Below are 25,073 nucleotides of genomic sequence, written 5' to 3'. Positions count from 1 at the left end.
CTCCACTTGACTCCTGTAGTGTTTCGCTACTCTCTGCTTTTCCATTGGCTGAAGTCTGTACCCACCAAAACTATGCCGTCTTTAACTCTACAGACATTATCTGATTCAAGTAGACCACTTACCTGTCGAAACCAATATACTACAACAATATTTAAATAAATAAATGTCACAAACAGTTAGACCCAGGTCATTTACAATAATAAGTAATAGTTCATAAATAAATAAGTCAGCATTATTGTACAAGTGTGCTTTTGATTAATGACAGCAGAGAGCTCTCAAATATTGTTTAAACAATTTATGTCTTCCTGACAGAAGCGTCTTTTGGTTCTTTTTCCAATTGTGGTGTCCGCTAACACACGTGACTTATCACTTTTGTGTTAGCACAGCTTTTTAGTAGCGCTTGGAATCAACCTTTCAATAAAGTTACTCGAAAAATTGTAAACTGTTCATTAAATAACTACACAAGTTAGATAATATGTGAGGTATTCATGCTATATGCGTTAGCTATGTAAATGTGGAGAATACAACGATCTGACAAATATTTGAGTAATGTAAAAGATGTAAAAGACCGAATAAATCAATAAATAAAATAGACAGGTACATGTACCTTTCAGAGGGGACAGCTAAAGTTCATTGCTTTCATCTGAGATACTGTTTGTTGAAATCGCATGATGTTGTTGTGGTTGTTGTTGTGGTTGTTGTTGTGGTTGTTGTTGTTGTGGTTGTTGTTGTGGTGGTTGTTGTTGTTGTGGTTGTTGTTGTTGTGGTTGTTGTTGTTGTGGTTGTTGTTGTTGTGGTTGTTGTTGTTGTGGTTGTTGTTGTTGTGGTTGTTGTTGTTGTGGTTGTTGTTGTTGTGGTTGTTGTTGTTGTGGTTGTTGTTGTTGTGGTTGTTGTTGTTGTGGTTGTGGTTGTTGTTGTGGTGGTTGTTGTTGTTGTTGTGGTTGTTGTTGTTGTTGTTGTGGTTGTTGTTGTTGTTGTTGTGGTTGTTGTTGTTGTTGTTGTTGTGGTTGTTGTTGTTGTTGTTGTGGTTGTTGTTGTTGTTGTTGTGGTTGTTGTTGTTGTTGTTGTTGTGGTTGTTGTTGTTGTTGTGGTTGTTGTGGTTGTTGTTGTTGTTGTGGTTGTTGTTGTTGTTGTGGTTGTTGTTGTGGTTGTGGTTGTTGTTGTTGCTGTGGTTGTTGTTGTTGCTGTGGTTGTTGTTGTTGCTGTGGTTGTTGTTGTTGCTGTTGTTGTTGCTGTTGTGGTTGTTGTTGTTGCTGTTGTGGTTGTTGTTGTTGCTGTTGTGGTTGTTGTTGTTGCTGTTGTGGTTGTTGTTGTTGCTGTTGTGGTTGTTGTTGCTGTTGTGGTGGTTGTTGTTGTGGTTGTTGTTGTTGTTTTCAGTCCTAAGACTGGTTTGATGCAGCTCTCCATGCTACTCTATCCTATGTAAGCTTCTTCATCTCCCAGTACGTACTGCAGCCTACATCCCTCTGAATCTGCATAGTGTATTTATCTCTTGGTCTCCCTCTGCGATTTTTACCCTCCACGCTGCCCTCCAATACTAAATTGGTGATCCCTTGATGCCTCAGAACATGTCCTACCAACCAATCCCTTCTTCTAGTCAAGTTGTGCCACACTCTGCTCTTCTCCCCAATCCTATTCAGTACCTCCTCATCAGTTATGTGATCTACCCATCTAATCTTCAGCATTTTTCTGTAGCACCACATTTCGAAAGCTTCTATTCTCTTCTTGTCCAAACTAGTTATCGTCCATGTTTCACTTCCATACATGGCTACACTCCATACAAATACTTTCAGAAACGTCTTCCTGACACCTAAATCTATACTCGATGTTAACAAATTTCTCTTCTTCAGAAACGCTTTCCTTGCCATTGCCAGTCTACATTTTACACTCCTGGAAATTGAAATAAGAACACCGTGAATTCATTGTCCCAGGAAGGGGAAACTTTATTGACACATTCCTGGGGTCAGATACATCACATGATCACACTGACAGAACCACAGGCACATAGACACAGGCAACAGAGCATGCACAATGTCGGCACTAGTACAGTGTATATCCACCTTTCGCAGCAATGCAGGCTGCTATTCTCCCATGGAGACGATCGTAGAGATGCTGGATGTAGTCCTGTGGAACGGCTTGCCATGCCATTTCCACCTGGCGCCTCAGTTGGACCAGCGTTCGTGCTGGACGTGCAGACCGCGTGAGACGACGCTTCATCCAGTCCCAAACATGCTCAATGGGGGACAGATCCGGAGATCTTGCTGGCCAGGGTAGTTGACGTACACCTTCTAGAGCACGTTGGGTGGCACGGGATACATGCGGACGTGCATTGTCCTGTTGGAACAGCAAGTTCCCTTGCCGGTCTAGGAATGGTAGAACGATGGGTTCGATGACGGTTTGGATGTACCGTGCATTATTCAGTGTCCCCCCGACGATCACCAGTGGTGTACGGCCAGTGTAGGAGATCGCTCCCCACACCATGATGCCGGGTGTTGGCCCTGTATGCCTCTGTCGTATGCAGTCCTGATTGTGGCGCTCACCTGCACGGCGCCAAACACGCATACGACCATCATTGGCACCAAGGCAGAAGCGACTCTCATCGCTGAAGACGACACGTCTCCATTCGTCCCTCCATTCACGCCTGTCGCGACACCACTGGAGGCGGGCTGCACGATGTTGGGGCGTGAGCGGAAGACGGCCTAACGGTGTGCGGGACCGTAGCCCAGCTTCATGGAGACGGTTGCGAATGGTCCTCGCCGATACCCCAGGAGCAACAGTGTCCCTAATTTGCTGGGAAGTGGCGGTGCGGTCCCCTACGGCACTGCGTAGGATCCTACGGTCTTGGCGTGCATCCGTGCGTCGCTGCGGTCCGGTCCCAGGTCGACGGGCACGTGCACCTTCCGACGACCACTGGCGACAACATCGATGTACTGTGGAGACCTCACGCCCCACGTGTTGAGCAATTCGGCGGTACGTCCACCCGGCCTCCCGCATGCCCACTATACGCCCTCTCTCAAAGTCCGTCAACTGCACATACGGTTCACGTCCACGCTGTCGCGGCATGCTACCAGTGTTAAAGACTGCGATGGAGCTCCGTATGCCACGGCAAACTGGCTGACACTGACGGCGGCGGTGCACAAATGCTGCGCAGCTAGCGCCATTCGACGGCCAACACCGCGGTTCCTGGTGTGTCCGCTGTGCCGTGCGTGTGATCATTGCTTGTACAGCCCTCTCGCAGTGTCCGGAGCAAGAATGGTGGGTCTGACACACCGGTGTCAATGTGTTCTTTTTTCCATTTCCAGGAGTGTATATCCTCTCTACTTCGACTATCATCAGTTATTTTGCTCCCCAAATAGCAAACCTCCTCTACTATTTTAAGTGTCTCATTTTCTAATCTAATTCACTCAGCGTCACCCGACTTAATTCGACTACATTCCATTATCCTCGTTTTGATTTTGTTGATTTTCATCTTATATCCTCCTTTCAAGACACTGTCCATTCCGTTCAGCTGCTCTTCCAAGTCTTTTGCTCTCTCTGACAGAATTACAATGTCATCGGCAAACCTCAAAGTTCTTATTTCTTCTCCCTGGTATTTAGTACCTACTCCAAATTTTTCTTTTGTTTCCTTTACTGCTTGCTCAATATACAGATTGAAGAACATCTGGGAGAGGCTACAGCCCTGTCTCACTCCCTTCCCAACCACTGCTTCCCTTTCATGCCCCTCGACTCTTATAACTGCCATCTGGTTCTGTAAAAATTGTAAATTGCCTTTCGCTCCCTGTATTTTACGCCTGCCACCTTCAGAATTTGAAACAGAGTATTCCAGTCAACATTGTCAAAAGCTTTCTTTAAGTCTACAAATGCTTGAAACGTAGGTTTGCCTTTTCTTAATCTTTCTTCTAAGATAAGTCGTAGGGTCAGTATTGCCTCACGTGTTCCCATATTTCTACGGAATCCAAACTGATCTTCCCCATAATCGGCTTCTACCAGTTTTTCCATTCGTCTGTAAAGAATTCGCGTTAGTATTTTGCAGCCATTACTTATTAAACTGATAGTTCGGTAATTTTCACATCTGTCAACGCCTGCTTTCTTTGGGATTGGAATTATTATATTCTTCTTAAAGTCTGAGGATATTTCGCCTGTCCCATACATCTTGCCCACCAGATGGTAGAGTTTTGTCAGGACTGGCTCTCGCAAGGCTGTCAGTAGTTCTAATGGAATGTTGTCTACTCCCGGGGCCTTGTTTCGACTCAGATCTTTCAGTGCTCTATCAAACTCTTCACGCAGTATCATATCTCCCGTTTCATATTCATCTACATCCTCTTCCATTTCTGTAACATTGCCCTCAAGTACATCGTCCTTGTATACACCCTCTATAGTCTATATACTCCTTCCACCTTTCTGCTTTCCTTTCTTTGCTTAGAACTGGGTTCCCATCCGAACTCTTGATATTCACACAAGTCGTTCTCTTTTCTCCAAAGGTCTCTTTAATTTCCCTGTAGGCAGTATCTGTCTTACCCCTAGTGCGATAAGCCTCTACATCCTTACATTTGTCCTCTAGCCATGCCTGCTTAGCCATTTTGCACTTCTTGTCGATCTCATTTTTGAGACGTTTGTATTCCTTTTTGCCTGCTTCGCATGAAGCGATTAAATTTTCGTAATTCAGAGATTCATTGTGTACATATTTATTCAATGTGAAATATTAACTTGTGTAGATTTATAGATATTCAAATAGAGTTATGCCATTGGATGTGCCTAATTTTTCTGAGATCACAGAGGTATTAAAGTTTGCATTAATATCTGAATGTGAATTATTATAGACTCTCAAAGAGCTGTAAGAGCGCATGTCAGTTTGTCTCACAGCCCGCCATTTCTGGGAGCATAGCTGACCCTCCTAAGCGATCGATGCATCATCCAAGCTGGATTTCCCCATTTATGACGAAGGCTTTGTGCCCGCAGATGGGCTCGCCAGCAATGGTCGCTGCTCTGGACTGGCTACAGCTCTTTGACAGCCCTGGGGTTGTCCACCGGCGCTCAGACGTACAAGCAAATTCGCCTCTTACCAATACTGAGCGACCGATTAGACAGCCTTAATATACGTAACCTCACACGATGCTGAGGGTATTAGATTAGGAAGTGAGATACTAAAAGTAGTGCACATGTTCTGCCACTTGAGTAGCAAAATAGAAGATGATGACTCGAGTACAGAGGATACAAAATGCAGACTGACAATAGCAGGAAAAGTGTTTCTGAAGGACAGAAATTTTTTGACATCGAATACAAATTTATTAGGGAATCTTCTGTACAGGTATATATCTGTAGTGTAGCCTTGTTTGGAAGCGAAACTTGGCTGAAAAACGGTTCAGGCAAGAGAAGAATAGAAGCTTTTTATATGTGTTGCTACGGAAAAATGTTAATTACTAGGTGGGTAGATGGAATAACGAATGACGAGGTTCTGAATATAATTGAGGAAATATTTAGGGTACCACTTCACTGAAAGAAGGGACTGGTCGATGGAACACATTTTGAGTCATTAAGGAATCGTCATTTCGGTGATGGAGTCAAGTGTGTGGATTATAGTTGTTGGGGAGACCAAGGCTCAAATAGGGTTGGCACATTCAAACGGATTTACACAGAGATTATGAGGCTTACACTGGAGAAACCAGTGTGGAAGCTGTATAAAATACCGCTGAAGACCACCACCTCCACCACCACCACCACCACAACAACAACAACAACAACAACAACAACACCTCAACCTCTTCTTAATGTTTTATAGTTTGAGTTTTCTCCGTGTGTTTCCTTTGCATGATACTAATGTCATCTCCCTCCCCCTTAGTTCAGATCTCAAATGGAAAGGTAAAGTATTATGTATTACAAGTATAGCGTTAGTAGGGTGACAAGGAAAGAACAAGCCCAGAAGGTCAGGGAGAGGAGAGGAAGAAAGGGGAGGGGATATTGCTCCTGCCCCCGCTGAACTCACGCAATCTGCAAGAAGCATCTCCTCCCCAAGTGCCCTGATTTGCAGCGAAATACAGTGAAGTATCAGACAAGCCGAAAAATTTGTCAACTATATTTTCTATTGTACCACACAAATAGATGGTTCACTGCTACAGTCGTCCTCAGTTTGTTGGTTGCACTATGAGTAAGTAGTTATAGCTGTTACCACTAGATGGCTCTATTGTAAAAAACACAACATGGTAGTACATTGTTTCTCACAGTTAAGATGTTGCAATATTCTGAAATGTCTGCAAATATACGCCAGCAGTGCAAAAAGTGCAGTATTTACACCGAGTAACCAGGATATAGTTGAGTTTAATACATGAAAACAAGCTATAAGACATAAATCAGTTAATGAGATGCCACAATATTGAGAAAATACATCTTCAGTGTAAAAGAAAGTGCGAGTTAATTTCCACATAAACATGTACAATAAAAGTGCCCAAAATTCTAAAGTATATGCTAGGTTTCAACACCTAACTGGTGTAGCAACCACAGATAGTATTACGACAGCAAAAGTCTTGAATCCAGGAAAAACAATGCTTTTATTGACGCATTTCACCAGTCTGATGAATCAACAGAAATATTTTTTTATATATTAAAATTTTCTGATAATGACCCAGAATTACGAAACGTGTCAACAAAAGCATTGTTTCCCCTGCATTAAAGACTGTTCTTCCTTCAAAATACAAAATCTGGTAATAGTAGTTTTGTGTGGCTGAATCTCCTAGTGCATGTCTTTCAACTGGATACTATTTCAAACACTATTGTGTCCCTGCCTTACCACAATCACCAACTGCGGAAAGGAAACCTACTGTTTAACGTGGAATCCGAACCATGTGTCGTTTCTCGCGAATTCTTGTAACATTGAGCACCTCTCAATTAAGTTAAAAGAAAGACTACACTATCAGTGATCCGAAAAGGATTCAATACTGCGACCTTCCAGTGTCCACACACACCCTGTACTACTAGACCACCGGCTCATCACAGTTTCTGGTCAAGCTCCGCTGGTCTCATGAGTTGTGGTGGCTGATTACTGAACTGCCATTAAACGTATCCTCTGTAGCTGGCCAGCTCATAGGTCCCATCAGTGCCACGAGATGTCACTCCAAACGCCAATTAAATATCGAAGAGATAAAAATGCACATATTACACACCAATCACTACATAGGAGGAGCAAATTATATACGCAAACCTTTCTCATGAATCACCCTATCTGTTAATGAAAACCTTATCAGGACCCTATAATAGTTGCTGAGATTAGCCTTCACATACAGTCAGAAAGCACAGGGGAAGACAGGGATTTCAATTTATAATATGCATAGAAGTATATGTTCTCAGTACAGGCGGTTGAATGTTGAACATTTAAAGTAAAATGTTGTTGTACTCTTTAAAGTAGTCATTTGACAACAGTCTTTCTAAAAAAAGTAAGCAATTAAGCGCTTCATTTTACTGGAATGGGATTCCAGAAGTAAGCAGTAGTGAGGAGGGGAGGAGGGAGATTATTGTGGAAATGACATGACGTGGATGAGCTGCGGGGGAGGAGCCTGAGCGTTGGATACGGAGGGCGGAAAGTGTGGGAAGGGATGGAGTATTCAGTGAAAGCTCAAAGGGTGTTTAGATATCCGGGTAGATTTAGCAGTCAATATGCGGAGGTTATTACATATCGCTAGGATAGGATGTGGAGAAAGTATAGGTCCAACATCAGAAGGATGTAATGGTACAGACGTGGCAGAATATGGGAGTTAATAGTCAGGGACGAAATGGTTGGGTGGCTTGCGCAAAGTTTACGGGAAGCGTAGGAAATCTGAGTGTTCGATATTGTGGAGGGGAGACAGGAAATTAATAAGCTCATACTGCATGCTAGTGGAGAACGGTAGCCATATACGGAAGGCTAGCCAGAATCCGTGACGTTTCAGGATCCTGAGAGAATGGTAGAATTTTGGTGGAGCGAAGACACTGGCGTAAGAGAGGATTGGTCGGATTAAGGCTTTTTGGATGTGCTGTATGTTGGTGAGACGCATTTCCCATGTTTGGGCCGTTAGCAGGTTTAGTCTACGGTTGACATTTTGTTGAATATTTTGTAAATCCGGTTACTGTGTTGGTATACAGTCGAGAAGTACTATCAGATATTTTAGAGTGTCAACTAATCTAATACGACGATTTTAGATGCCCTTTTTGTGAAAGGAGTGATTTTAAGGAACCACTGGGTACATTTTGAGATGAGGTGGAAGGAATCTTGGGGATTTCTAGAGGGCGGGATACAGGGGCAGAAAGGCTATGTCGACATTGTGTTGGATGAGGTACACAGCAGGAGACGCTTTAGACATTTGGGCAATGCAGACAATGTCCAAGAGTGGAGGAACTGGGACAGACTTGAAGTAGTCTTCTTGGGAGATGGAAAACGAAGGAATTTAAATCAGTAACGGGATCTAATCATCTATCCAGACGCTCTGTAACCATAATAGCACAGAGCATGACACAGAAACGTCCGATATATTAAACGTCTTTCTCCAAAAGCGTTTCACAGAGGAAGTAGTTCCTTCTTTAAATTATTGCATGAACAAAAAAATGACAGATACCGAAATAAGCGACTAAGCTACAGAAAAGCAACTCAAATCCCTCAACAGAGGAAAGGCTACTGTACTTGATAGGATACCACTTCGAAACTACTGACAATTTGCGAAACAGCTTGCCGCTGTTCGACCAGCAGTGTGCCATAGGTCGCTAGCCGCCACTTGCTTTAATTATAAAAATATATGAATGGCTTGTTTCAATAGTGGTACAAGTCCGTTTTTTTTTCATTCTGGGATACAGAGTCCTAAAGTTAAATGAGCGCTGAAAAATCTTCAGTTGAGATACCAGAAATATTCAAGCATATGGCTTCTTGCTAGAGATGAACCTTTGTTTGTTTCGACCATTAATTTCAGAAGCATTATAGACAGAAAAGTGAAGGTAATGGACTTGTACCACTATGCAAATAAGCCCTTCATGTCTGAATGGTGCTAAATGTTATTATCTTTACATAAAGAAAAGTATTATCTTCTCAATAACCTTCAAATCGTGTGCTACCACCTTAATTCTTTGTAAATGAAATTAGTGAATTTACTTGTGGCAGTTTCGTTGCCTAAGCATTTGGTGGCTTTCAGAACCCAAATTAATTAATTTAATAAGATTGGACCTTGAACTGCTGGTGTACCACCTTAAAATAAAAACAGTGAATAGTTGAAGGAGTATGAATGAGAACTGTGGCGTATTTAAGTTTACAAAGTAGCGACAAGCTTAATTAATTCTTTTATAACTACAGTGAGCTGATAAATATCAAATAAAAATGACAAACATAACTCAGAAACGGGATCATGTTTGATTGGCAAAGCATACATCGGGGTGGAAGCTGTACAAATTCTCCCCTGAATTAAGCCTTTTACAACGCAACTTGACTTTGTTTGTATGAATCCACTGTGAGGCCCAATTCTGTTCAGATGGAATCAACTACGGCCAAGTATACCAGAAACTATAGTTCACCTGAGAAAAGCGAGCTGTTAACATAATTTAACAACCCTACGCCGATGCAACAGTATTTTATCTTTTCACCTTGATTCAGGCGGCAGCAGAAAACGGCGCGCTATTGGCGAGGAGCGGCGCTCAGCGGCAGCTGTAATGTTCTGACGCGTCCAGGAAAATCTGCAAACTACACCGTCTGGCGTTCTGATTATCAGAACGTAGGGAACTTCCCTATCAGAGCCCTGAAATCCCTGCAGATTCCAGTGTGAGGCGCACCCGTTCACAGGTCTGGCCAAACCAATTTGACTCAAAGGCACAACGATGCATGCTGAATTGTCAAACGTCATATGGCCGACACAGGACAAATAAGAACGCCGGCCGGAGAGGCCGTGCGGTTCTAGGCGCTACAGTCTGGAACCGAGCGACCGGTACGGTCGCAGGTTCGAATCCTCCCTCGGGCACTGATGTGTGTGGTGTCCTTAGGTTAGTTAGGTTTAATTAGTTCTAAGTTCTAGGCGACTGATGACCTCAGAAGTTAAGTCGCATAGTGCTCAGAGTCATTTGAAACATTTTTGAACAAATAAGTTCACCGTATTTACACACGTTATGTCTGAGATGATATTCAGTTCCATTGTCGGTACAATTGGAAACTGCCATTGATTCTTAGTCCATTATAAGACACAGACGAGTCTCACCCACTACGGAAAGGCGTGGAGTTCTCCACCAGGAGAGGACCGGAAGACGAGGAAGGCGGAGAATGACAATTACTTTCCACCAGCCGTCAGTAAGGGAGCCGAATGAGAAAAAAACGAAACCAATCGAACTCTGCTCTACTCACTGAATCTCCCTCTTCACTGTTCTGTTGGCCTGGTAGTCAATCCAGACACAGCAACGGGGATCCCGCGCTGGTGGGGCGGGGGGGGGGGGGGGCGAGGAGCCAATCAGCGACTCAAAATCGCTCTTGTCTGAAAAAAGGAGATTTTAGATTAGGGAGACGTCGTTCTCACGGTGAGCATGGCAATATTTTTGGCAAAAATATCTACCTAGACAGGACCCTAGTCCCTCACTTAAGGAGACATCTAATCTTTCCAGTTCAACTATTTCCAGTTTCTGAAAGAAGGCTGTTAAGCTTCCCAGACAGTCGTGCCCATCAAACATGCTTTTGCCACTTGCTAGTAGGACCTGGTGACTTCCTGGCGACATGAGAGCATTTCCTCCACTAAACACATGCACCAGCCACTTTGTCCATATCGTCCCAGCTTCTAACATGAGAATGGAGCCGGCCAGTGTGGCCGAGCGGTTCTAGGCGCTTCAGTCTGGAACCGCGCGACCGCTACGGTCGCAGGTTCGAATCCTGCCTCGGGGATGGATGTATGTGATGTCCTTACGTTAGTTAGGTTTAAGTAGTTCTAAGTTCTAGGGGACTGATGAACTCAGATGTTAAGTCCCATAGTGCTCAGAGCCATTTGAACCATTTGAGCCATGGGAATGGATAGAGTTTAATGACCTTCCCACTGTTTGCACAAAGGCTCAGTTTACAGCAGTCTCTCTTAAATGGCTTCTTCTACCCACTTCCTGCCAACTGGTCATAAACCACACAGACCAAATGTAGTACTAGGGAACACCAAGATCACTACCTAAAATATGAACGTTAGTCACATTGACAATGTTGTTAAAATGAGAGAGTGGCGTGTCACCTCTCAAGGTCTCTAGAAGACCGAAGCGTTCCTAATGATTGGAAAAAAGCACAGCCCATTATTCCCGTTTTCAAGAAGGATCGTGGAACAGATGCACAAAGCTATAGACCTATATTTCTGGAGTCAGCCTGTTGCAGAATTTTGCAACATATTTTATGCTGACGTATTATGATATTTCTGGAGACTGAAAATTTTGTCTCTGTGAATCAATGTGGGCTCCAAATCGTGAGAAACCCAGCTCGCTCTATTCGTTCATAAGACGCAGAAACCAGTAAATATAGCCACCCAGGTAGACATTATGTTCCTTGACTTCTGTAAAGCGTTTGAAACAGTCCCACACTGCTGTCTGATCAACAAAAGACGAGCGTACGGAATATCAGACTAACTGTCTGATTGGCGGTCAGAGTTTCTAGCAAAGACAACATGTCATTCTGAATGGAAAGAAGTCTTCAGACATAAAAGTAACTTCGGGCCTGCCCCAAGAGAGTATCATAGGACCGTTATTTTTCACAATACATACAAATAGGCAATAGATAATATCGGAAAGTTCCATGAGGCTTTTTTCGGATGATGCTATTGTGTACAGAGAAGTCGCAAGACTAGAAAATTGTAGAGAGATCCAGGAAGAACTGCAGACGATCTATGCTAGGTGCAAAGGAAGTGGCAGTTGACCCTCAACATTAACAAATGTAGCATATTGCGTGTACATAGACAGAAGGACACTCTACTATATGATTACTTGATTGGAGAACAATCACTGGAACCGGTTACTTCCATAATGTATCTATAAGCATGCAGACGGAGCGATTTAAAGTGTGACGACGACATAAAATTTATCGCCAATAGGGCGCATGCCTCACTGAGATTCATCGTAAGAATCCTCGACGAATACTCGAATATTGTTCGTCAATCTGGGATCCACACCAGATACGATTAATAGAGGAAACAGATTAGATTTAAAGAAAAATAGCCTTTTCGTTACAGGTCATTTAGTAAGCGCGAAAACTTCATGGAGAAGGTAAGTCAACTCCAGTGGCTGAAACGGCAAGAGTTGAGGTCTGAATCACGATATGGTCTAATGCTAAAATTCAGAGTGTGCTTTCCTGGAAGAAGCAACAAATATAATGCTTCCTCTTACATACATCTAGCGAAAAGACCATGAAGGTAAAATTAGAGATTCGAGGCCACAGGCAGGCAATCGTTCTCACCGCGAACCATATGCGACTGGAACAGGAAAAGTGGAAAGTGACACTGGTACACTCTGAAACGTGGTTTATGGAGAATACGTGTAAATGTATATGTAGAATTAGTGTTGATCATGGTTAACAGGATGGGCGTTTGGCCAGAAAGATACATTAAAACAAACATAATTTGTTGGATGTACATACAACTGAAGGGTTGAAAGGGTCCACAGTGCCATATATGGTCAAATGCTTTGTCAAGGTCAAGGGACACAAAGATGGCGGAATTTCTATTACTGAATTCGTGGAATAGGAAGTGGGTAAGGCACAGGATTAGCTCGTCAGTGGAAGTGTTAGAGTGGAAGGCACACTGGTTGACAGAGAGGGGAAGACGTTGGTTTAGATGTGTGTTGGGACGTGATGGATTCGCAAACGATGCTGAATACCTAGGTAGACTGATGAGTCGGTAGGAGGATTAGTCACTATTAGGTTCAACGATAAGTAGAATACGGGAGGTTTTCCACTGCTCGGTACAGCAGCCTCTGTACAGAATCACTCTATAAAGTTGGGCAAGGTTTTCTAGGAAGGAGCCTGGTCATTCTAGGTGCATAAAGGCAGCACAGTCGGGAGCAGGAGCAGTGTTTGGTTTCTTTTGTAGTGTTTGGATGATATCTTGTGCTGTGATTCGAGTGTTAAGACACGTTTTAGTGTGTGGTCTATGTACTGGAAATTAGGTGTAAGAAGTGGGACAGAGACGATGGTTCGTTCACGGACAGTAGGGAGTAAGAAGTCATCTTATTGAGGGTCATCACCAGGGACTGCGAACCTAACTGAGGGGTATGGTGCAAACTGGTTATATTTACCTCGGTTGTAAGGAAATTGATGATAATTTCGCAGGATTGGCTAGCAGGAAGTATGATTCTTTCCAGTGAGGCGACCGTCAACACCCTCTTGTACCCCTAAATCAGTTCATTAATTTTGAAGTAAGTTTTAATTTGGGCGGCTGGTCACATTTTCACAACATTTGGCATTCTGAGATAGTGACACACTGCAGAGACAGGTAGCAACGATAGACTCTGAATGAACAGTTTTCATAATATTCATCTTTTACTATCCTCCTTCTTTGTTACAAATTGTAGGCTCTTAGACCATTGTGAAATGTAACTTTTTATATTGGTCTAGACGATACTCGGTTTCTTTTTGTTAAATAATATGAATACTGGTGGACTTCGTATTGTTGAATAGATAAATTTTCAGTCAGTTCACTTCACAATACAAATTAACATCAACCACCACGCTAACACAACACACATAACTTGTACTCCACCCTCGCACTTCAAACTTGTACTACAAACTGTCTAAAGACAAAGGTTTACCTCTAACAACATTTAGCAAAGAAAATACTACCACTTATCGATTTATTTGTGCGAAATCATCTTTGAAACGTGAGTTTGAAAAATAAAGTACAAGTAATTGCTTATCATACACCGCAGTAATTACATTAAGTCTTCATATATGTTGACGTTTATACATTTTCATATTGCTGTGTGGTTGTGGATTACTGGGTTTTGAGTCTTCAACTTGGGAATCGGTCATTTCATATGATAAAAGATCAGTTAGTACATTTATCTCACCATAATTAGTATTATTAAAATTCCCCTGCACCCAAAAATTGAAAGAATTGAATGCAAGAAACATTTTGATACAAAATAATAGAACTGTTTATGTCAACTAGATTTGGAGTATAACAAATCAATATTCATAGGTTCTCCTTTACATGATATACAACATTTTTGACTAGCTAGTATCATTACTTCATTCAAATGCGAAAAAGAGCAAAATTTCGCTTTACAAAGTTCTTTTCTCACAAATTTTCAATACAGGTACAAAGTGTGACCTTTCGCCTATTCTGTAGCTCTAAAATTGTCACCAAATGTCATATAACATATGCGGGACACACAAAAGATGGTACACATAACAATAATATCTGCTTATTACTCTATCCTTTGACATAAAGTTACTTTCATTGATTTTATCGTAGTGGCATGACAGTAGAACCTGTACTTTATGACAGTCAGCCCCCGGTAGCTGAGTGGTCAGCGCGGGAGAATGTCAATACTAAGGGCCCACGTTCGATTCCCGGCTGGGTCAGAGATTTTCTCCACTCAGGTATTGGGTGTTGTGTTGCCCTAACCATCATCATTTCATCCCCATCGACGCGCAAGTCGCCGAATTGGCGTCAAATCGAAAGACTTGTACCAGGCGAACGGTCTCCCCGACGGGAGGCCCTAGCCACAAGACGTAATATAACTTTATGAGAATGTCTAAGCATTTTGAGAAACCTAAAAATACTGTGATGAACTTGCTGTAAGTAACTACTACACAAAAACATTTTCTTTGCGCTCCTTTATACATCAACAATTACAAATCTGTCTCCAATTAGTGAAATATTATTGATTGGTAATGCAGTTTGTCCACATACAATTATTTGGAGGGCTTTAAAGAAAATATAGCAAAATACTTTATATCACAGAACAAAATTAATGTACTTACGAACTCATATCTTTTGTTTAGAACACAAATGAAATGTGTTTGCAACATTTTATAACATCTTTTATATTCTTCACTAATATCTACATGTCCTTCATAATACCTTACATTACCACCAGATATGTCACTATGGAAAATAGTGTTCATCAAATTTTAAGCCCATAACTGAATTTCTTTATTTATGTCTTTATTTATTTTTGGTTATCCAATTACAAGAATGCAATTCTCTCTCCATTTCACTTTCACATCGTTTAACAAATTAAATGTGTCTGCTCAACACTAACATTCATACCACACACAACAGAACTTTTATCATTAAGCTAAATTTCATCGTCTACAGCTTCCGCTGTCATAACAACATCAACACCTTTTCCTCCACATAAACCTCTCTTATTTCTGTGGAGTAAGCACCCTTTTGTGCATTATCATTTTGACCCCCACGTATGACAGGAACCACTGCCTGTTCATTGTAAATTTTCACCTGTTAGGAGGAAACACCCCTTTTTGTGCATTATCACTACAGTTCAAATTCATTTTTCCAAACTCCACAGTGGACTCAAATTTATCATCCATAATGGATACCAGAACCTTCTTACTTCCGAATTTAGCATTCATACAGAACATTGAACCCTATGACTACAAAAATATGCTACAACAAAAATTACTTCTTGTAATATTTTACAAGAATTTTTTGTGCATGATGTGGCAGATGCTTTAAGTGTGGAACTGTCCCCTAATCCACAGGAGTTGTAATGACATCTAATGGGAATAAAACAAAAATTGAAAAGTACAGTGGAAATAGAACCCAGAAAGGAAAGAGTTAGAATAGAGTACACCAGAAAATAAGAATGGTTACACCCAGCTAGGGAAGGTACCATTCGCCAGGTGGTGTGCCTATCAAAGTCAGCAGACCCTCTACCTTAATTTCATGTTCAAGACCATCAATTTTATCACACATTTTGTCCTTTAACCTCTGCATGCTACAAATATTTTTCGTTCATTAGTTTTCATATCACATAGTTGATTATACAATAATATATGCAAAATTGGTTTCCAGGTCTTGAAATTAGATTGCAGGATGAGACAATTAGCTCATTCTTCCATGTATTTCTGAAAAATGAGTTATTTAGTTACTTATGCAAAAAAATGGACATAAGTTATGCCAAAAATGTCAACAACACTGAAATTTCTTTTAAAGTGCTGTTCATTAACTATTTCTCACTGTCGTATCTTCGTTTTTCTTTCACCTCTACAGAAAATAGACTGATTCAATGGGGCAACATGAAAATTCAATACATGCTAAACATCAGGAAAAATGTCTGTCGTAAGTAAATTGCATACAGCACAAGAAATTGCAGTTATTTTGTGAGAAATGGATTGGTGCTTTCCTATACACATTCCCAAAACTAGTACATAACAAATATCACATTCATTAGATGACAAAAAATTATAGACAGCAAAAAGAAATGCTGCAATGGTCATTTTTCAGACTCCAGAGACTTTTTACACAAATATCATGACTAAAAATAACATGGAAATTACACAGGCACTAATTCATTATATACTGCAAAGAAAGTTACGTTATGAACTGAATAAACACTCATGAATTGACTGAGATCTGTACTTCAAGCTTCAGCTTTTCAAATGGTTAGTTAGTTAAAACATTACTCTAAGCACTGACAAATAACACTGTAAACAACTAATTACTTTTCATGAAAGAACATAATAAAATACAAATTGTGACTTATTTACAAACTGTAGACAACCGACACAGCATAATCAAAAATAATAAGTTACCATACTTAAATTGTTTGGGCAGAAATTTATAGAAAACTGTAACTACATAGTTTTTTTACATATGGTAGAAAACGTTTGTTTCTACACTCCTGGAAATTGAAATAAGAACACCGTGAATTCATTGTCCCAGGAAGGGGAAACTTTATTGACACATTCCTGGGGTCAGATACATCACATGATCACACTGACAGAACCACAGGCACATAGACACAGGCAACAGAGCATGCACAATGTCGGCACTAGTACAGTGTATATCCACCTTTCGCAGCAATGCAGGCTGCTATTCTCCCATGGAGACGATCGTAGAGATGCTGTATGTAGTCCTGTGGAACGGCTTGCCATGCCATTTCCACCTGGCGCCTCAGTTGGACCAGCGTTCGTGCTGGACGTGCAGACCGCGTGAGACGACGCTTCATCCAGTCCCAAACATGCTCAATGGGGGACAGATCCGGAGATCTTGCTGGCCAGGGTAGTTGACTTACACCTTCTAGAGCACGTTGGGTGGCACGGGATACATGCGGACGTGCATTGTCCTGTTGGAACAGCAAGTTCCCTTGCCGGTCTAGGAATGGTAGAACGATGGGTTCGATGACGGTTTGGATGTACCGTGCACTATTCAGTGTCCCCCCGACGATCACCAGTGGTGTACGGCCAGTGTAGGAGATCGCTCCCCACACCATGATGCCGGGTGTTGGCCCTGTGTGCCTCGGTCGTATGCAGTCCTGATTGTGGCGCTCACCTGCACGGCGCCAAACACGCATACGACCATCATTGGCACCAAGGCAGAAGCGACTCTCATCGCTGAAGACGACACGTCTCCATTCGTCCCTCCATTCACGCCTGTCGCGACACCACTGGAGGCGGGCTGCACGATGTTGGGGCGTGAGCGGAAGACGGCCTAACGGTGTGCGGGACTGTAGCCCAGCTTCATGGAGACGGTTGCGAATGGTCCTCGCCGATACCGCAGGAGCAACAGATTCCCTAATTTGCTGGGAAGTGGCGGTGCGGTCCCCTACGGCACTGCGTAGGATCCTACGGTCTTGGCGTGCATCCGTGCGTCGCTGCGGTCCGGTCGCAGGTCGACAGGCACGTGCACCTTCCGCCGACCACTGGCGACAACATCGATGTACTGTGGAGACCTCACGCCCCACGTGTTGAGCAATTCGGCGGTACGTCCACCCGGCCTCCCGCATGCCCACTATACGCCCTCGCTCAAAGTCCGTCAACTGCACATACGGTTCACGTCCACGCTGTCGCGGCATGCTACCAGTGTTAAAGACTGCGATGGAGCTCCGTATGCCACGGCAAACTGGCTGACACTGACGGCGGCGGTGCACAAATGCTGCGCAGCTAGCGCCATTCGACGGCCAACACCGCGGTTCCTGGTGTGTCCGCTGTGCCGTGCGTGTGATCATTGCTTGTACAGCCCTCTCGCAGTGTCCGGAGCAAGTATGGTGGGTCTGACACACCGGTGTCAATGTGTTCTTTTTTCCATTTCCAGGAGTGTACATCATTTGTTTGTGGAGTAGATGCATATTTTTTGTGGTTGTTGTTGCAACTATTACTATGTTGCTTTCCAGAAGATTTTTTACCATTTACTCCATTCTGTTCCTTCTGATAATATTTGTTACCTTTGTGGTTACTTTGTTCCCTTCTGTTGTGATTATTACTGCGCCAGTTTTGCTTACTACCCCTTTCAAAATGTGTCTCCCTATTGTGGTCGTATTTCCCTGTTTTTCCTAGAACTTTGTCTAATTTATCAACACATTTCAGAAATTGGTCTATTGTGTCATCTGACCCACAGACTAGGTCCCATTGTACCTCAGTCCGGAGCCTCCTTTTTAAGGTATCAATCTGTGTAAGTTCATCAAAGGGTTTGCTCAAATGATCTAATTTTTTAAGTTAATTTTTGCAAAACTGTTCCATGCTAATACGCCCTTCCCTGTAATTTGGCCCACTGAGGAATTCAATTTTTATTCTAACTTGCTCAGTCTCTGACCAAAACCTATCTAGAAATCCTTTTTCAGAATCTGCATAGGTCGTGTCATCATTAGCACACTGATTAGCTCAACTTAATGCTTCACCTTCTGGAAACTTCATAACAATCTTGATTTTCGTCATGTAAAAGACAAAATTCTCTCTACAATGCTGCAGAAAATCTACAGGATATAAACTACCTTCACCTGAAAATTTTTCCATTGGAATGTTTCAAAACAAGGTGCTAACATTGTTAATAAGATTTCTATTAACTACATAATTGGACAATTCTTCAACTTTTTGCACTGGACAGAAACACTACTTTCTAGGGTGCTGGTTTTATTGTTACTTAATAACACATTTCTTGTGAATTTGCTGTCTGCTGTCTTCACCTGTTCAACAAAACTGGTTTCAACAAGTGCCCATTTGGTATCAACATTAGTTTCCACACTCGAAATTCGGCTGTTTACAATTTTGTCAACAATACCTGTTTCCTCATGCACCTTTCCGACACCAGTTTTGTTTCGTTCTATCTTTGGTGATTTCATCTTTAACATTTTTGACTTCAGTGTTGACTTTAAGCGTAATTTCTTTTAATTTGGACTCAACAGACTCTAATATCTGATCTATCAATTTTTTTATTTATGTCGTAAATTTTAGCTGTATTTTTACTGATACAATGGAATAGTGGTCCTATGGAATGACATTACTTTCTTGTTTATGATTTTCAAGTTGCTCATTAATGTTTGCAAATTGGTCCTTACTTTTTTGTTTATGAATTTCCAGTTACTCATTAATTTTTTCTAAGCAGTCACTACTCATTTTTATTAACTGATCCTTATTATCATTAGTAATTTTTATTAACGATGCCAACATGCTACTCGTTTCATTGTTATTACCTCATTTTACTAATTTACGTTATTTCTCGGCGTTTTTTTTCCTACTATACTGCTTCGTGAATAAAGCTTTCTTGTTCTCGATTCACAACGCTCCTTAAGTCTCCCATGTCTGCATTACTCTCCACTGTTTCAGGTTCTTGTTCAATGACTGTCGTTGTTAATGACTACTCAGTGAAACACTTCACCACTAAAAGAAGAAAAATAAAGAAAATATTTCCAGAACTTTGTTGTTGGATGTCGACGTTGTTAATTGTTCACCTCACTTTTTATTTTTTATCGTCTCCTTCTTCTTCTTCTTTTCTTCTTGATTAAGAGCTCCTTCTGAATTTATTGTTGCTGTTTCGTAGCTGTGGTTCATATTTTCGCAATATACATGCTTTCAGTGTGGAACAAGAAAAATAGCCCAGCACAGTACTCATATTTCACCTCCAGAAAATCAAGAAGACGCCAACATACTCTGACTGTTACCACCCTCTTGTAGCATTAAGCTGAATTATTAATTTTGAAGTAAGTTAAAATTTGGGTGACTGGTCACATTTTCACAGCACTTGACACTCTGAAATAGTGACACAATGCAGAGACAGGTATCAACGGTAGAATTTGAATCAAGTTTTCATAATACTCATCTTTTACTGTCCTCCTTCTTTGTTGTAAGTTGTAGGCTCGTAGACCATTCTGAAATGAAACTCTTTTATACTGGTCTAGAGGATGCTCGGCTTCATTTTGTTAAGTAATATGAACACTTGTGGGCTTTCTGTTGTTGAGTAGATATATTTTCAGTAATTTCAGTTCACAGTACAAATTAACTTCAACCACCGTGCTAACACAACACACACAAATTGTGCTCCATCCTCGCACTTCAGACTCTTACTACGAAGTGCTTGAAGACAAATATTTACCTCTAACAACAAGTAGCAAAGAAAATACTATCTTATATCGATCTGTTTGTCAAAGTCGTCTTTGAAATATACATTTCAAAAATAAAGTAGAAATTATCATTGCTTATCTTTTTAAGAAGTCCATAATCATTATCGTAATTACATTAAGTCTTTATATGTGTTGACGTTTATACATTTTCGTATAGCTGTGTGGTAGTGGTATTCTGGCTTTTTAGTCTTCAACTTGGGAATCGGTCATTTCATATGATCCAAGATCGGTTGCTACATTTATCTCACCATAACCGGTTTTAATATTAAGGCTTTCCAGTGCTTATAGTGGGGGCGAGAGGTGGGGGCGGGAGGAAGGGAAGCTGACAGCGGATAAAAACGCTGTTCAGTGGAAGTCGTCGCAGATCGCCCGTAGCGCTCGTCAGGTTTGATTCCTTTTTCGCGAGTACGTGGTTTAATTACCAGGACTTTGGTATGAAAGAGAGCTGAGAGATTAACGGGCTACGGGTATGGGGGACTTCCTTAGATAGTCACGAGTACGAAGAATGTTTCAGAATAGTGTAACTTGCTGGAGCTACGCTGTCAATGACGCGACCGGTGGACTATCAGTAGCCGGCCCCTGGCACTGGGCTCCGCCACAGCGATACGGCAGTGGGGCGGCCCCAGCTGCGATCACTGAAGGACAAAATACGGTTCTAATATCGTAATAGACCACTTGTACGAAATCTTGCATTGTATAGCATGTTGAAAGCTAGTGTGCGACAGACCAGATTTGCTTGATACTAGTTTGAGATGGAATGAAAATTCATCGAAGCCAGCCAGTGAATCAACGGCGCTACATCTTTACGAGAAGCAGAATAATACACTGACTGGAAAAAAATACAGCACCAAGAGGGAGTTGTGCGACATAAGTGAAAGTTGATAGGCGTGTTTCTGCATCTGAAGGATTATGTCCGTTCTAATTTCACGCCAGCTGCGTAAGAGGATGCAAATCATTTTTGCTTTAAATGTACGCTGTAAGCGTTAGTTAGCTTTGAAGTTGGACGTGGAGAGTTGATGTTAGTCAAGAATGCCTTTAAGGCGACAAAGACACCATCATCAGCATCTCACTGAGCTTGAGCCGGCCGCGGTGGTCTAGCGGTTCTAGGCGCGCAGTCCGGAACCGCGCGACTGCTACGGTCGCAGGTTCGAATCCTGCCTCGGGCATGGATGTGTGTGATGTCCTTAGGTTAGTTAGGTTTAAGTAGTTCTAAGTTCTAGGGGACTGATGACCACAGTAGTTAAGTCCCATAGTACTCAGAGCCATTTGAGCCACTGAGCTTGAATGAAGTCGTTGAATAGGGCTAGGAGGTGCCCGTCGTTCCTTCAACAATATTGCAGAAAGACTAGGCAGGGATGCTGGCAGCAGTGGTCACGAGAGTGTACGGCCGCAAAAAGACCGAGCTCCGGACAGTTACGTGGCACTACCGAGAGGGAACACCACTGTGTGCGACGTATGGCTCTGACGCATGGTACTGCATCTGCAGGAGCAATTTGTGCAGCAGTTGGCGCACCAAAGTGACACAACGTACAAATCGGTTACTTCAAGGACAGATCTGAGCCAGACCCTCTGCAGCGTGCATTTCACAGAACCCAAACCACAGCCATTTGCGACTTCAGTGGTGTCAAGCGAGAGCTCACTGGAGGGCGGGGTGGAGGTCTGTTGCGTTTTCTGATGAAAGCTCGTCTTGATGAGATGGCAGTGATGGCCGTGTGTTGGTTAGGAGGAGGCCAGTTGAGGGCCTGCAACCAACCTGTCTGCCCCCTAGACACACTGGTCTTAAACCTGGAGTCATGGTCTGGGGTGCGATTTCACATGACAGGAGGAGCACTCTCGTTGTTCTCTCACGTACCCTGACTGTTAAACTGTACGTCAGTCTGGTCATGGGACCTTTTGTGCTGCCATTCATGAACAACATTTCAGGGAGTGTATTCCAACAGGATAACTCTCGCCTTCATATCGCTGCTGTAACTCAACGTGCTCTACGGACTGTCGACATATTGCCTTGGCCTTCTCGATTATCAGATCTGTCTGGTATAGGGCACACCTCGGGCGACAACCCCAGCGTCATCCACGAACAGCGCTGACCGTCCCTGTATTGGCCGACCAAGTGCAACAGGCATGGAACTCCATCCCACAAACTGACGTACGGCACCTGTACAACGCAACGCCCGTACGTTTGCATGCTTGCATTCAACATTCTGGTGGCTATGCCGGTTGTTAATCTACCAGCATTTCACATTTGCAATGTCGATTCTCGCGCTTTCATTAATCAATGATTTTGCAGTGTTAATCACTTAAATATGTTACCTAGAGAAATGTGTTCACGAAATTTCATTGCTCTACATTAATTACTTTTTTGGTGTTGCGATTTTTTTCCATCAGTGTATAGCGGGTGATCAAAAAGTCTGTATAAATTTGAAAACTTAATAAACCACGGAATAATGTAGATAGAGAGGTACAAATTGATACACATGCTCGGAATGACATGGGGTTTTATTATAACCAAAAAAAAAATTGCTAGACGCGTGAAAGATCTCTTGCGCTCGTCGTTTGGTGATGATCGTGTGCTCAGACGCCACTTTCGCCATGCTTGGCCTCCCAGGTCCCCAGACCTCAGTCCGTGCGATTACTGGCTTTGGGATTACCTGAAGTCGCAAGTGTATCGTGATCGACCGACATCTCTAGGGATGCTGAAAGACAACATCCGACGCCAATGCCTCACCATAACTCCGGACATGCTTTACAGTGCTGTTCACAACATTATTCCTCGACTACAGCTATTGTTGAGGAATGATGGACATATTGAACATTTCTTGTAAAAAACATCATCTTTGCTTTGTCTTTGTTATGCTAATTATTGCTATTCTGATCAGATGAAGCGCCATCTGTCGGACATAATGTGAACTTGAGTATTTTTTTTTTGTTCTAATAAAACCCCATGTCATTCCAAGCATGTGTGTCAATTTGTACCTCTCTATCTACATTATTCCGTGATTTATTCAGTTTTCAAATTTATGCTGACTATTTGATGACCCGGTATTAGGTCGGTGTTACAGCATTACTCGACTTTTGATTAGTAGTTGGGCTTAATCGGGGGGGAATTAATCATTTTGCGTGCTTGATTTGAAGTGTAATCATCGATTTCATTTTTCTTGCGTGTGAAAATACCTACGTGGAAGTGACACCCAGTTTATTCTTTGAAAGAGTTATAGCTTCCATGGGAGTGGCAAATTTTAGCAACCGCGAATGCTCTCTACCCTTGTGTTACAAAGTCAGCTAACTGGAATATTTCAGGGCTTATCAGCTATCAATATAGTGATTACAATGGAATTTAACACAAGGCCTTTCTCGTGTTTTATCTGACCCGAGCCGATGACAAGGACTTTGTAGAACTTAGGAGAGGCCAAGTACAAGGCTAGGTTGGTTCATGTTAGGAAGGGGTAGATGAGGGATTTACAGGTGAGAATAACTTATAGTCCATGATAAAAAATTTCTCTTCTTCAGAAACGGTTTTCTTGCTATTGCCGGTATGCGTTTTGTATACTTTCTACTTCGGCTATCTTCATTTATTTTGCTACACAGATGGCAAAACTCAACAGCAGTACCACGGTGAACATACCGGTTTTGTTCAGGTATCAAAGTTAAGCACCGTCCGCTAGGCCGGTATCGTTGTGCCTACCGAGGCCTGTAAGGACGGAGTTTTATTCTACGTAGCGAAACTCGTCTACTACTTTTAGTGTCTCATTTACTGATGTAATTCCCACAGGATGTAGACCCCAGATGTGGCCTGTTGGTAGTATCAATAGTTATAGTCAGTTTCGGACTTTGCGTCGTGCAGTCCTTGTTAGTCTCATATCGAGGATTAGTCCTAAATGATTCACTTTGTAAGAGGGATGGTCTGGCCGTAAAAGGAGAGCTGGAAATCTTAACGGAAACGCCGAATGGTGCGAACAAAAATGTTGGCTTGAATTTTCTCTGGATTTACTTTCAATTTCCAAGCATTATACCATTCGCCAGGAGATTTAATTAGCATTTTGTGAGACATGGGAGAGTCGCAGGGTTTGATGGCTAGATGGGTAGACGGTGTCGTCAGCGTTGTTGCTGGAGATAGGCGCTTGCAGTTACTTTTGACTGCCTATACGCGCAGTCGAACCGTCCGCCACTTTTCACGCGGCGCTTAGCCATCGAGTGGCGCCCCCTCAAGCGGACGGCGGAAGGCCGACGAGTAGCGTGGTTAATGGGCAGTCCTCCGCCGGTCATCCACGAGACGGGAACACCATGAGTCAACTGCACGTCGGTGCTGGCCCTTCCAACGCCTGGGCGTGCCCTGGCGAGAACTTAGGCCCTGGCCGAGCGTCAGAGGAGGGCAGGGGTCGGGAAAGAGAACAACTGGAAGACGTCTTGGCCAGGTTCAGCAGCACCTACTATGTGTCGCTGGTGACCTCCATCGGAAGGGCCGCCAACAGGGTCTACCTGTTCATCGAGACCGTCAAGACCTTTAAGGTACGTTAGTGGCGTGTTGAGGTCCCTTCTGAAGT

General features: G+C 42.6%; 1 protein-coding gene across 1 annotated transcript in view; it reads right to left on the bottom strand.

The window, feature by feature from the left end:
• LOC126456495 (UPF0746 protein DDB_G0281095-like) overlaps positions 1-24,795 on the bottom strand; it is a gene marked incomplete at its 3' end in the record, with an annotated part of 28,097 nt that extends 3,302 nt beyond the window's left edge. The window contains exons 1-3 of the mRNA XM_050092244.1: positions 24,661-24,795; positions 5,984-6,070; positions 874-1,334 (exon numbers count right to left, since the gene is read on the bottom strand). Of these exons, the coding sequence (XP_049948201.1) occupies positions 874-1,334; positions 5,984-6,070; positions 24,661-24,795 (683 nt within the window). The remainder of the gene's footprint in view (positions 1-873; positions 1,335-5,983; positions 6,071-24,660) is intronic.
• Between the last annotated feature and the right edge of the window lie 278 nt (positions 24,796-25,073).

The sequence above is a fragment of the Schistocerca serialis genome, chromosome 2, assembly GCF_023864345.2.
Source record: "Schistocerca serialis cubense isolate TAMUIC-IGC-003099 chromosome 2, iqSchSeri2.2, whole genome shotgun sequence".
NCBI classification, from domain to species: domain Eukaryota; kingdom Metazoa; phylum Arthropoda; class Insecta; order Orthoptera; family Acrididae; genus Schistocerca; species Schistocerca serialis.
This window is presented reverse-complemented; position numbering and strand designations above follow the sequence as displayed.